This window comes from Pseudophryne corroboree, chromosome 6 (genome assembly GCF_028390025.1).
Source record: "Pseudophryne corroboree isolate aPseCor3 chromosome 6, aPseCor3.hap2, whole genome shotgun sequence".
Taxonomy (NCBI): domain Eukaryota; kingdom Metazoa; phylum Chordata; class Amphibia; order Anura; family Myobatrachidae; genus Pseudophryne; species Pseudophryne corroboree.
In genome coordinates, this window is record NC_086449.1 from 775,542,246 (window position 1) to 775,557,280 (window position 15,035).

Sequence of the window (15,035 nt, forward strand, 5' to 3'; positions counted from 1 at the left end):
CCTCTGCCTCTCATACCCAAGGTACTGAGAATCATAAGAAGGAGAGGAGTAAGGACTATACTCGTGGCTCCGGATTGGCCAAGAAGGACCTGGTACCCGGAACTTCAAGAGATGCTCACGGAGGACCCGTGGCCTCTACCTCTAAGAAAGGACCTGCTCCAGCAGGGACCCTGTCTGTTCCAAGACTTACCGCGGCTGCGTTTGACGGCATGGCGGTTGAACGCCGGATCCTGAAGGAAAAAGGCATTCCGGATGAAGTCATCCCTACCCTGATCAAAGCCAGGAAGGATGTAACCGTACAACATTATCACCGCATTTGGCGTAAATATGTTGCGTGGTGCAAGGCCAGGAAGGCCCCTACAGAGGAATTTCAACTGGGTCGTTTCCTGCATTTCCTGCAAACAGGACTGTCTATGGGCCTAAAATTAGGGTCCATTAAGGTTCAAATTTCGGCCCTGTCGATTTTCTTCCAGAAAGAACTGGCTTCAGTTCCTGAAGTTCAGACGTTTGTCAAGGGAGTACTGCATATACAGCCTCCTTTTTGTGCCTCCAGTGGCACCTTGGGATCTCAATGTAGTTTTGGGGTTCCTAAAATCACATTGGTTTGAACCACTCTCCACTGTGAACTTAAAATATCTCACATGGAAAGTGGTAATGCTGTTAGCCCTGGCTTCAGCCAGGCGTGTCTCAGAATTGGCGGCTTTATCCTATAAAAGCCCTTACCTAATTTTTCATACGGACAGGGCAGAATTGAGGACTCGTCCTCAATTTCTCCCTAAGGTGGTTTCAGCGTTTCACTTGAACCAGCCTATTGTGGTACCTGCGGCTACTAGGGACTTGGAGGACTCCAAGTTGCTGGACGTAGTCAGGGCCCTGAAAATATATGTTTCCAGGACGGCTGGAGTCAGAAAATCTGACTCGCTGTTTATCCTGTATGCACCCAACAAGCTGGGTGCTCCTGCTTCTAAGCAGACTATTGCTCGTTGGATTTGTAGTACAATTCAGCTTGCACATTCTGTGGCAGGCCTGCCACAGCCAAAATCTGTAAAAGCCCATTCCACAAGGAAGGTGGGCTCATCTTGGGCGGCTGCCCGAGGGGTCTCGGCTTTACAACTTTGCCGAGCAGCTACTTGGTCAGGGGCAAACACGTTTGCTAAATTCTACAAATTTGATACCCTGGCTGAGGAGGACCTGGAGTTCTCTCATTCGGTGCTGCAGAGTCATCCGCACTCTCCCGCCCGTTTGGGAGCTTTGGTATAATCCCCATGGTCCTTACGGAGTTCCCAGCATCCACTAGGACGTCAGAGAAAATAAGAATTTACTTACCGATAATTCTATTTCTCGTAGTCCGTAGTGGATGCTGGGCGCCCATCCCAAGTGCGGATTGTCTGCAATACTTGTACATAGTTATTGTTACAAAAATCGGGTTATTATTGTTGTGAGCCATCTTTTCAGAGGCTCCTCTGTTATCATGCTGTTAACTGGGTTCAGATCACAGGTTGTACGGTGTGATTGGTGTGGCTGGTATGAGTCTTACCCGGGATTCAAAATCCTTCCTTATTGTGTACGCTCGTCCGGGCACAGTATCCTAACTGAGGCTTGGAGGAGGGTCATAGGGGGAGGAGCCAGTGCACACCAGGTAGTCCTAAAGCTTTTACTTTTGTGCCCAGTCTCCTGCGGAGCCGCTATTCCCCATGGTCCTTACGGAGTTCCCAGCATCCACTACGGACTACGAGAAATAGAATTATCGGTAAGTAAATTCTTATTTTCTGTGTCATGGGCGCTGGTACTTTTTGTCCACTTTTTGGGATGGCCAGTGGTGCATTCAGTGTAATGTCAATGTAATAATTGGCGGTGATCTGTCCCTTCCTGTCTCCCAGCAACAGAGATGGGACAGACCACTGGGGGGTAAAAAAAGGTGCCCAAATCTGAAAACGTGGTAAGGTAATCCACCAATTATATTGCACATTGCGAACTCTCCCACTGTTCGAGTTAAATGTGCAGGAGGTCAGGCCATCTTAACAGCATAGTAGGCCCTGGTCAAAGCAATGCACTGGGGCCCCTGTCCTCCCATTCACTGGAATAAATAAAAAGGCCAATCAGCATGGTGACAGCTATTCACTGGCTGGCTGCAGGCTGGAAGGCAGATACAGAATGCTGCACTTTGATTGTTGGATAGCTCCAGCTATCCACCAATCACCATGCTGACAGCCATTCAGTGTCTTGCTGCAGGCTGGGAGGCAGGTAAAGTGGCTGCCAGGCTGCTCTGATTGGGTGTAATTCACAATCAGAGCGACCAGTCAGCATTCTCTACCTACCTTCCAAGAATCTCTAGAGACACTAGCTCAGTGTCGGACTGGTGCGTGAAGGGCCCACCAGAGAAATGCAGTAGTAGGGGCCCATGTTTATGGGTGTGGTCAGCCACCCCAGAGATTTTGGCTAGCCATTAGAGAGTGCATGGGCCCCTTAATGAATATATATATATATTTATTAAATTCTGCTAGTACATGCATGATAGACTTATGTATAACTCAAGTGCATAGTCTAGAACTTGATCCCTTAGAGGAAAAGGTGGGCCCACAGGCAGTTGGGCCCACTGGGGGTTTCCCCTGAACCCCTGTGGGCCAGTCCGACCCTGCTAATGTTCAGTCAAACCCCCCCTACTTCAGATACCATAAGTGTAGCATATGCACGCACTTGCTCACTGGCTGATCCGGCTTCACCTAAATGAAATCTATCCTACAGTGTAGTTACTGGACAAGGGGTTGAGATTTGAGAAATCTCAACAGCCACCAGATTCTAGAACTGTTTTATTGAATATATAATATACTTGAATCTGATTGGTTGCTATGGGTAACAATTTCCTCTTTAGAAGGTTCACCACGAATACTGTACAGTGCTTGTCTAGAGACCAGGTGTACGAGCTCCAATCTATAAAACCTGATAAACACTTTTTCCTTTGTAACATTGATGATGGTAAAACATGTAAAAAAAAATTCTAACCACCCCAGCCTAATTCTAATTCTGTTTCAAAGCACTTCCTAAAATGTGAATTAAACCTACTTGTTCTGTTGTCCAAAGGTTTACTCACCCTCTGATGCTTAGCTCTGGGGTCCACACAACAGTAATCCCTCATGCAGCAATGGTGCCTCACTCAGGGAATAAAGATATGGACTGCTACGAACGGAACATGTGAGTACCCAAAGCCGTATGGTTTTTATGGAAGTTTTTTTTTTTTTTTTTTAAACTATGAAAGTACATTTAGAAACATGAAAGAAAGGCAGTTTTAAATTTTCTAAATTTTGAAAAAAAATTTTTACATTCAAAATCTTTTATTGTTTTTACTTTTTCAAATAAACAAAAAACAAACCGTTGACTACAATACGGTACTGAAACTACGGGAATCCGCAGATTCCCAACACTAGTAATTTCCAAAAATAGCATCGGAGATGTGCAGGCTTATATACGGAGATTAACAAACCGAAATCAACGTAAAACATTACAAGTCCTCATTGGCTGCTGAAGTACATTACATATATATGTCACTTGCCACGAAGCACAACTGTGCACTGCATTACAAGGCAGCAAGCACGGGCAGAGGAGTGGCTGGTCGCAGGTTACAGAAAACACATTTAAGAAGAAAAGGCGACTGTCCCAATGGAGATCTAGCTACTATAAATCCACACAAATCTACTGGCACGTACCGCAAACCTCCACATATCTAAGTATTAAACACACAGTGGCGATTATTCAGACATTCCGGCTTGTTGAGTACGGGGACTCAAGCCATCTACCCCATAAGTCATAATAATTTTTCCTTGCTTTCCTGGCTAGGTATACATATTTCTCGTGAGAGGCCGTATCATTAACAAGCGACATCCAGGATTGGAATGTGGGAGCTTCTGTGGCCAACCAAAGCCTGGCAATACACCGCTTGGCCAGGCCACAGAGATTAATTATATAGCGTCTGGAAGGGGCATCCAGTGCGTCCTCCTCCATAGCTGACAACACACAAGTCACCGGGGTGCACACAACAGACGGAATTCCAGTCGACACCAGGGCATTAACAACACCAGACCAGAATGCAGCAATCTTGGGGCAAAGCCATATAATGTGCCAGAAATCTGCATCTAAACTGCCACATTTAGGACATCTGGTAGAGTGGGTACCTCCCATACGACATAGTCGCACAGGTGTCATATATACTCTGTGTATAATGAACAGTTGAATTTGTTGATATCTAGTGGTGGTGGTGGATAGTCGCGGAGAGCCAAAAGCACCCTCCCATATCTCCTCTGAAATTGATCCCAGGTCAGTTTCCCACTTAATTCTAAGAAGGGACATAGGGTCAGAGTAGTGAGACCGAAGCACACTTGTATAAATGTTGGACACCAAATGTCCATTCTCCAGGTTTAATAACAGGGATTTGACTGGGGAGTCGATAATCACTGGTGGGGCATCGGGAAACTGTGCATTAATCGCATGTCTCAATTGCAGGTAGCGGTAAAAATAACAAGAGGGTATATTGTAGTCCTGCTGGAGCTGCAGGAAGGATTTCAGTATATTGCTATTATACAATTGTCCCAGGGAGATCACACCCCATCTCCCCCACACCACCCCAGGCTGCAGCGGGGCAAATTCTGGGAAACCAAGGGCATTGTCCAACGGAGTATCTGGGTCTATACCCTGGCCTAATAAAAGAACATGCACCTGCTTCCATACAAGAATGGGCTGTTTTATTATAGGGATCTTAGACAATTTAGAGTTCCCACAGAGCATCATTTGCAAGGGGGTGCCATCAGGATATTCCCATAAAAGCAGTTGTGAGTGTGCAGTAAGAGTGTCAGTCAGTTACCCATACCCATATGTGAGCCAACTGTGCAGCGTAGTAGTAATATTTAAAAATAGGGAGAGCTAAGCCCCCCAGTAATCGTGGCCTGGACAAGATGTCAAGCCTCAACCGTGCTCTCCTACTGGCCCAGATCAAGGAAGATAGCAAACTGTCAATCTGCCGGAATATTTTTAAGCTAATGTATATAGGTGACTGCTGGAGGACGTAAAGAAGTTTAAGTAGAAACACCATTTTTCACCAAGTTGACCCTACCCGTCACCGTCAGAGGTAAATTCCCCCAAATCTTGACCTTGGAACGAAGATACACAAGCTGAGGCATAATATTAAGAGAAATATATGTACAGGGATCATTCGACACCCATATACCCAGATATTTGAAAGAATCCACCCATTTAAGTGGGATATGGATCAAGGGGGCTACTGGGATAGGGCCCTTGAGTGGAGTAATGTTGGATTTATCCCAGTTTATTTTGAGCCCTGAGAAATGTCCATAAATATTTATCAGATTTAGGATTGTGGGCATAGAGGAAGCATAATCATCAACAAATAATAAAAGGTCATCAGCGTACAGTGCTATTCTATCCTCTTTTGCGCCCATCCTAATACCCAGAATATCTGGACTAGCTCTAATCAAACATGCCAGAGGCTCAATAGCAATGGCGAACAGAGCTGGGGACAGAGGGCAGCCCTGCTTCGTTCCCCTAGACAGGGGGAAGGTGTGTGACACATACCCGTTCACCGAGACTCTGGCCATGGGCAGGGAGTATAGTAATCCAACATAGCTGACAAAGTTAGGACCCATGCCAAATCTACTCATAGTCTCCCATAGGAAGGCCCACTCCACCGAATTAAAGGCCTTCGCTGCATCTAAGGAGGCTATAACGGAGGAGCAGGCCTCCCCCCGAGAGGCCTGGAAATGAGTGAACAGGCGTCTTAAATTAACAGCAGTGGACTTACCAGGCATAAAGCCCGTTTGGTCAGGATGAATGATTTGGGTTATAACTCGATTAAGTCTGGAGGCCAGGACCTTGGCTAGGATTTTAACATCCGTGGGCAGCAGGGAGATAGGACGGTATGACTCGACCCTCTTGGAGTCCTTATCCGGCTTAGGAATCACTATGATTAATGCCTCCGCCATAGAAGGGGGAAGCATGTTTTGGGCAAAGATGGTTTCATATAAGCTAAGCAACTGGGGGGCAAAAAATTTAGTGTATTTCTTATACAACTCCGACGGAATCCCATCAAGGCCAGAGGCCTTACCATCAGGGGAAGCGGTGATAGCTGCCTCAATTTCCTCCAATGAAATAGGAGCATCAAGAAGAGCTCTGGCTTCATTGGAAATGCAGGGCAATTGAATTCCATCCAAATAATCACACAGTTCTAGCGGGGAACAGGTTAATTTGGAACTATACAGCGACTGATAATATGAAAAAATACCGCTACTATCTGGGGGGTGCGGTCCAGCACTGTCCCGGCCGAATCCACAACCTCCACCACCGTATGAGAGGAACGGTCCCCCCTTGCAAGATTAGCCAAATAGGAACTCGGTCTGTCCCCTGTAGCATACTGGACATGCGAGGAGAAGAGAAGTCTGTGCTGGGTTTTCCCCCACAGGTACTCTTTCCATTCTCCCTGAGCAGTGAGCCAATCCAACCTAGATGTATCCAAGCCATCCTGCACATATACCCTCTCAGAAGCAACAACCCGAGCCTCCAACTCAGCTTCACGTTCCTTAAAGGAGGATTTAAGACTTCCCACTCGTTTAATTAAGGTTCCCCTCAGGAAAGCTTTAAATGTATCCCACATTAGGGAGATATCGGCGGTGTCTCTATGCATATCAAAGAACTCCAGCCAGCTAGCCTCCAGTTCTGATCCCTCACCCATATGCGTCAGCCAGAACGGGTTAAATTTCCACACTGCCTGTCCTCGCTGACAGTCTAGGTCAATATGTAACGATATAGGGGAGTGATCCGAAATACCCCTAGTCTCATACCTAACATTGTGAACTTTAGGCAAGAGTTTCCGAGAAAGGAGAGCCAAGTCTATCCTAGAGAAGGAGGAGTGAGAGTGTGAAAAACATGAGTATTGCCTCAGATCAGGGTACTTCAATCTCCAGGGATCAACCAAACCCAGCTCAGAAATAGTGTCTGCAAACGGAGATCGCTTAGGCTGTGGGTTGGAAGCTGCCGCAGATAACCTATCCATCTCATGGTTCAAAACATTGTTAAATAAATTTTGAAATTTAGAAATATGTAGGACAGAAGAGAGGTGTCACATCTTTGCAGTAAATTGAGAATCATTAAATAGCTCGTACATTTATGATTGTATTTGTAAGTGTTAAAACAGGAATAATATTAGTTGCCCTTTGTTATGCTGAGTTTTTCATCATTACAGTTTCAGTCGTATAATAATCAAAACTTTTTTTTTTAAAGCATCAAAAGAGAAAGCCATCGTAAATCTCCTCTATTGCATTGTTGTGACATTTATATCGGTGTTCGGTATTATAATGATAGATGTATGGGGAGATATCCACCAACCAGCTTCCAGCTATCAGTTTATAGAATGTACTTGATACATATAAAGAGAGAAAGAAGCTAATATGGATTTTACAATCTCATAACATTTGTTTCTTTTTTTTTTTTTTTTGGTATGTGTCCAGGAAACCTCACTCAGAACCAAAAAGAGAGAAGGAGCCCAAGAAGCCGACCATTAAGAAGCCCCTCAATGCCTTCATGTTATATATGAAAGAAATGCGCGCAAAAGTTATAGCTGAATGCACGTTGAAAGAGAGCGCAGCTATCAATCAGATTCTAGGAAGGAGGGTGAGTTTCTGATGCCAAGGAGAAAGGGTCTCCAGTGTGATTGTAAAAGTATCTTTGTATGGAATTTATAGAGGTTACTTAAAGTAAAATTAATTTAAAGGCTAACGCAACTTTCTAGGGTTTATTTTGCAAATATAGCCCTATACCTTGACGCGTTTCAATACAATGTGTCATCTTGCCAGTACCCACCAGATATCAACACCCAGCAAAATCAACACATTGATTTCCAACATGGCTGAGTACACTGTTTCCAAACAGCAATATGTATATGCTGCTAGCGTGTCAGAGTTTTTGGATGCACACGGCACAGTGCCTCCATTCTGTTTGATTCATAAATTTATAGTATTAAAAAAAAATATATATATATATATATATATATATATATATCTATATCTTGGTCATTTTAACAAAAAATTAGTTGCCGTTCCTAGAAACTTGTCCTGTGCGTCAGGAAGAGCTATCTGCGCAAAAAAGTGGTCGGACACTGACAACAAATAGATCAACAGGATTATATTGACGTCTGTACTTTGTAGGTCCACCACGTGCAGTGATTACTGCAGACACCCTTCTTGGCAAACCGTCCACAAGTTCCTGGACGACAGCAGGTGGTATGTTTTGCCATTTTGCCTTAAGTACAGTGACCAACTGTGACACTGAAGAAGGTCAAGTTGGCCTAGAACACGCCCGTCGCTCCGAATCGTCTCAGAGGTTCTCAGTAGGGTTAAAATCTGGACTCTGAGCTGGCCAGTCCATCAGGGTTACCGAATTCTCTGTATACCAGTCCAGCATCGCCGTGGAAATAAGACAGGTGGCATTGCCGCCCTGATAAAAACATTTATCGTGTCAGTAGAACTGCCACAATGTAGGGAGCACATAGTTATCGATAACATCTCTATACTTCTCAGAGTTAATGTAACCGTACATTACAACTAGTGGATCCATGCCAAACCAGCTGAAACAGCCCCACAGCATAACACCAGCACCTTTATGCTTTACTGTAGGTACTGAACACTCTGGCATCAGATGTTCTCTCTGTGATTTGTCACCCCATAACACTCGCAGCCATTATTGCGCTATCCAGTGTTTGCTGCATTCTTCTTTGTGATTAGAGGTTTATGAGCAGCTGCATGTCCATAATATCCAAGTGCATGGGCCTCGCTATGAAGTGTTCTTGTCGAAACCATCACATTAGGGACCTTTTGGAACTCATGTGCAATGGTGTGCATGGGATGGCCCCTGTTCTTTCGCAGGTCCCTGGGTTGCAGTTTCAGGGGTCTTCCAGGGTGAGGTGCATTCCTGCAATGACCGTTCTTCTTCCAAGCATTAATGACAAAAGACACAGTGGATTTAGGAACCTTCATCCACAATGCTTCTCACTCATACGTCCGATTGACCAGCCCATGATGATTCCCTTTTCAAACTCTGTTATCTGGCAAGTCATTTCATTAGTGAATGATCTAATTGGTGCCCCTCTACCAATTTTGTACCTTCACAAACACGTGTCTGCTGCAGGGCCATTTTGCTTGCGCGGGGGTGTCCACTTATGTCTTCATAGTGTACATCAACCCTGTGATGACCCTAGTCGCTATAGAACTAGGTGGATGTTGAGATGGGATGTAGTTATGGGATGTAGACCGCCGGTCACAATACCTCCCCTTACATCCCGCTCCCTTAGAATCCCGCCAGTCAGCATGCCGACTAGCAGGGACTATTCCCACTCGTGGATGTCCATGACACCCATAGAGTGGGAATAAAACCTGTGCTCGCCACTGGGCCCGCAAGGGGCTTGTTGCGCTCGCCCCCGCCGGCCATCTCAATGCCGGGATTCCGTTGTCTGTATGATGACCGGCGGACTTCTGACCACCGGTCACACATACCCAACCAGTTGAGACCATTGTCCAGGCCCTCAACCCACCTTGAGTCCTAGTGTCTCTTTTATTGCAAAGCCACTGGGAGCATAAGTAACTAACAACAAAGATTAAATGTTACAAGTAACAAGCGAATAACATAAAAACATTTTAAAATCTTGTCTTTAAAAGGTAAATAAACTTTTAGTTCGATTAACTGTGAGGCAACGCCACTTCATCTCACCCACCTTGTGGCCCAATCTCAACGATTTTTGTACGCAGCCTTATAGCCTATTTTCCAGTGCCATAGCAGGGCACTATTATCATGATGACCGGAAGAGAAGGCCAGGAATAGGATGATGCTCGGTGGGTCCTAATAAAACATCGGGCAAACCTCCAGGCACCATGCAAGCCAAATACAGGTGTCATAGGGTCAGAAATGTTGTCGTCCCCTCAGCCTTGCACCCTGTGTGTCTGCGTGGGTCACACACCCCTAGTTACAGCCCTGCATTCAGCTTGCTATGACTTAAACCCTGAAGAATTTACTAATATGCTTGTGGTTTTGTGACTTATGTACCATGGTGTCATTCACGTGTATTTTCTCAGTGGCACGCATTATCAAGAGAAGAGCAAGCAAAGTACTATGAACTGGCCAGGAAAGAGAGGCAACTTCACATGCAGCTGTACCCGGGCTGGTCTGCACGCGATAACTATGTGAGTACTCTATTCATTACGTGCCTTGGGGATAGATTTGTGCATTATACAGTTGGTCTGTGTAATATAATTGTAAAGCGCAACAGAATATGCTGCGCTATATAAGGAACTGTAAATAATAATAATAGAGATCGTCTCAAAAGAGCAGTTCGAAAAAACTTGATTTAAATTCTATACCAACGACACAGTCCAGCATACTATTAACGTGAATGTAAAGTAATTCTCCTAATCCCGGGACAGGTGGGCTGTGTACTTACCGCAGTACGCTACATGCCAGTGGAGGCAGAATTGTACTTGGGTCTCTGTTATCGCTGCTGGCCATTAGGAATAAGTATATATAAGTATTTCTTGTTCATTTTCGCAGGGGAAGAAGAAACGAAGGACAAGAGAAAAACATCAGGACTCCAGTTCAGGTGAGAATTTCATGTCCAGCACTATCATACGACTTAAGATGTTTTCCTTCTGTTTTCTTGTGGCTCTTTCTATAATGAAATGTGATGTGCAGACAGAATAAGATTTATATTAGCCTTTTATATGACATAAATGATCCGAGTTGACACAACTCAGTGTGGCAAGGCGTGGTGGCACTGTTTGTCATTAGGAATAACGCTACTGGTTTTGCAAATCAATAAGTATTTGCTACTTGCGTTCAGTTGAATAATGTTTTCTCTTAACTTTTTTTTTTTTTAGATGGAGGCTAAAATATAGATTTATAGAGTCACTCGGTACAGGTGAAACTCAGAAAATCGATTTATCAGTTGCTCTCATCCATTACCAGGTTTTCATTCCAACCACAGATTATCTAGCAGATAATTGTATAGCGTATGCCCAGCCTGTAAGCCACAATCATCAAAATTATAACAAATAAAGGCTTGAAATATCTCACTTTGCATGTAATGAGTCTATATAATATATTAGTTTCACCTTGTAAGTTGAATACCTGAAATAAATAAACTTTTGCACGATATTCTAATTTTCTGAGTTTCACCTGTATACTGTTTATGCATCTTTGCAAAATAGAGAGCAAAAGGCTTTCTCTCTATAAATGGTTTAAGGTGCAGTGGGTGGTCCACATGTGGAAAGGGGTGTGGCTCTGTGATTTGTAGCCCATTTGTGGATATCCTTAAAACCTGCGCTGTAATGGCGGAGTTTGTAAAACTATGCGATATATCATGCGTTATTGGTACTTTCGACCACTCTGCGTAACCATCATATTGTGTGTGTGCCCAATATTTCATTCACTGCCGCCATTCTTTAAATTGTCCTATTGGATGTACAGCATGTCCACGATTCCACAGCCAGCGCAGTGGCGCTGCATCCAGCATGTTGTAACGATACATCGCACCATCGTAGAGCAGATCGTGTAGTGTGTACAGCGGTGCGATGTATGGTTACATTGCATCGCGGGGTTGCACCAGCGCTTGGGGTCTACGTAGCTTTATCCGGAGTGTGGAAGCGAATATAAATCTTGTATCAAATTGTAACAGTAGGTGACCACCTGCGCTTTTTTTCTTAGCAAAAAACAACAGCTTCTTATACAGCGAGGAGGAAAAACTTTGACTTCCTACATATGTATAATGCAAGGCAAACACAGAGGTCAGGGCCCAGGTTAAGAATGCACAATAAGCTCTTGACAATGATTTAAAAAAAAAAAAAAAGCACGGATGTCACAATGGCAAATAAGCTATATTTATAAACAGATTGGAAGTTCATTGGCTAGCTTTATCAAAGCTTGGAGAGAAAGTGGAGAGACATAAGGCGAGATGTACTAAAAGGATAATGCAGCATTTTCTGTGTTATGGCCGCAATCCCCATATGTACCAAGGCTTGGATCCGGTAGGTAACGCTATCTGTAGATGGCGTTGCCCAATAGAAGCCTATGGGTTTCTCTGCAGTTCCAATCGGATCCCTTCCAGTGTCCCCTGCGGTGCGCAGGTCTTACTGAGCATGCTCAGAAGTCCCAAACCCGGAAGTTATTTTATCACAAAGGACAGCTCTTATAGAGAGAGCTGTCTTTTGCAATTTTAATTGCAATTCTGGGTATGTACCGGTGCTTTTAACACCAGTATATACTCGATAAGTGGAGGGATGTATCACATTCACATTGCATTGCATAGTACATCCTGCCAATAAAGTACAAACCAATCAGCTTCTGTCTGTTTAATGATAGTTAGGAGCTGTTTGGTTGGTACTTTATCTGTCTCTACTTGATCTCTCTCCAAGCTTTGATAAATCTCCCCCAATGTCTGGAAGACAGCCTTCATCTTCCCACCAAATGCTATACTACAGTAGCTTCTTATTCATAGAAGTATAGTGTTTACAACAGACCACCGAGAAATAAACTTGCATGCCATGTTCCCTATAAGCCAATCTGAGAGGTCTATTTGCTAAGCAGACTAAGTACCAGCCAATCCGCTCCTGTTAATTTTCAAACCCAGTCTGTGACCTGTCAGTCAGGAGCGGATTGGCTGGTACTTTATCTCCGTTGACTTTATCTCCATCTGAGGCTTAGTAAATAGACCCCTAAGAGTTGTCTTTGCTTTTTTATTACTAAACGAATAGTCTATATTGACATTATCAATTTAGCAACTAGTCTTTCCTGACTGGGGTCTATCACAATTATGTTTAATCTAGTACAGGGCCAGTACCCCCAAACAGGTCATGTTTTCAGGATTTCTTTTACTCGTCCACAGGTGAGTTGATTTTGTTTTACCAGGTCAGTAATTATCCCACCTGTTTCCACAGACAGAAATGCTGAAAACATGACCTGTTGGGGTTACTTGAGGACTGGAGTTGAAAGCCCCTGCACTATGACAATGGAGGGGTGAACAGGTAAAATTTCTGCTACAAAGTAGCTCACACATACGGCAACACCAACTGAGCAACTTACGGCTGCTTAGAGTTGTTTTGACTACCAAGAAAAAGTAAAGTGGTGCAATTTATAACATTTAATCATTTTAGAAAAATGCATATTTTTAAGAGACTTGATACTAGATGTGTCCAGTGTTCTAGCAACTGTTGACATCATCAATGGACTCAGAATGGTCCTTGGCCTTCTGGTCAGTATCGTTAAGTGAACTGATACACAGTAGAAAGCAGAGGAGACCTGAATCAGATCACCCCTGCCAGGCTGCAGTAATAGATCAATGAACAATTAACTGGCTTGCCCATTCAGTCTGTTTGGGGGCGGGGAGAGGGCGGCGATGGCAGCCGTTTCACAAAAAGACGTGTATCCTCTGTTTTGTGGGAGGGCTAAGGACAGGGTCTTCGTCTTCCGATTTCCTAATACCAGACTCCTCCTGCTGCATTCCCATATGGAAGCAGCCATAGCCAGATTAAGGGGAGGGCGCAGGGCATACTGTAACCCGGGGCCTATCTGTCAGGGGGCCCCCTGGCCAAAGAATACTGACATCACTAGCCAGATCTGTACCCTTGCTCCTGATCTACTGTTTTGGGGATAAGGGACATCAATCATGAATCCTATTCCGCAGATTTTAATATACTTCACAAGGGGTGCAGAACACCCATGTCACCTGATTACGCCAGTCCCTGTTAGCTAAGTCCTCAGGTGCTGCAGTTGCCCATAGAACAGGATGGTAGAACTGCAGCTGCGCAAGATTATGCAATGCATTAGTAATGGTCCTGCCAAATAATCACTATGTATTCCCAGGGCATGCTTGTACTAAAATACTGAAAGGTACTGATTAGGTTATTGAAGTTACAAAGGGGCATCCATCAAATTAGTCCCCTATACCCCTTTTCTTAACATCATGGGTCTCTTACAACTGTATCCCAGAAGTACGGTGTATAAAGGTGGGCTATGGGCTAATGGAAGTTCTAGATTTACTCCCCAGTACTGTACGTATGTGCATAGTTTGGGCTTGAGTGATGTCACTGTTATGATTAACATTACAATGTAAATCTGAGATTAATACTGTAACTCCATTGAAGCAGAAGATTCTCCTCTTTAAAACAAAAGTTGTGTGGGGGGGGGGGGGGGGGGGGTGTAATAGGTGTCGATTTCACGGAAACAGCAGGATTTCAGTGAGATTAATGTATGGTGGCAATCAGTTATAGGGCTGAAACAGCATTGTAGCTGGTTCTTTATTAAAACAGTCCTAGATGTAGTAAAACAAAATGTAATGTACCTACCTCTTACCATCTCGAGACACAGTGGGATCATTTACTAACAATAAATTGACAATGTGCAGTAATTGTTAGAAACTTGCTCTAATCAGTCTGGAGAAATGGTGCCTCTTCACAGGTGAATACATCATACAGTATACTGGCCTCATCTGGAGAAAGGGTGCCCATATATAGATCAGTCCTAGGTCACATGCTGGCCTCATCTAGAGTAAGGGTGCCCGTATGGATCAGTCTTAGGTCACATACTGGCCTCATCTAGAGAAAGGGTGCCCATACACAGGTGGATCAGGTCTTATTATATTCTGGACTCCTCTAGAGAAAGATTGCCCATACGGGATGTGGCCAGGCAGTCTAAATACTGACATCGGAATCCCAACACTATGCGGAATTCCGACGCCGGAATCCCAAATGGGATCACAATCCCTGTGCCGGTATCCCAACACCCAGAATCCTGAATGACACACTGCCGGGCTGCCAGAGAGATGCTTATGTGTGGAGGAGAGGGTGTTAAGGTTTAGGCTTCTGGGGTGAGTTAGGTTTAGGCTGCAGGGAGGGGGGGGGGGGGTTAGGCTGCGGGCATTGGGGGAAAGTAAGTATACTTGCCTTACCCCTGTCAGGATTCTCACAATCGGGATGCCACAGTCTATATTCTGA

At 44.4% G+C, this 15,035-nt stretch overlaps 1 protein-coding gene across 12 annotated transcripts in view; it reads left to right on the forward strand.

Annotated features, from left to right (window-relative positions):
* Window positions 1–15,035, forward strand: part of LOC134933474 (transcription factor 7-like 2) — a 205,295-nt gene that overhangs the window by 180,384 nt on the left and 9,876 nt on the right. For 8 of the 12 annotated variants that reach the window (XM_063928711.1, XM_063928710.1, XM_063928712.1 and 5 more), the window contains 4 exons: window positions 3,082–3,192; window positions 7,512–7,674; window positions 10,128–10,235; window positions 10,600–10,648. In XM_063928711.1, the coding sequence (XP_063784781.1) occupies window positions 3,082–3,192; window positions 7,512–7,674; window positions 10,128–10,235; window positions 10,600–10,648 (431 nt within the window). Of the gene's footprint in view, window positions 1–3,081; window positions 3,193–7,511; window positions 7,675–10,127; window positions 10,236–10,599; window positions 10,649–12,980; window positions 13,069–15,035 lie in introns of those variants that run through there. The other 4 variants (XM_063928708.1, XM_063928707.1, XM_063928706.1 and 1 more) reach the window with 2 other exon arrangements.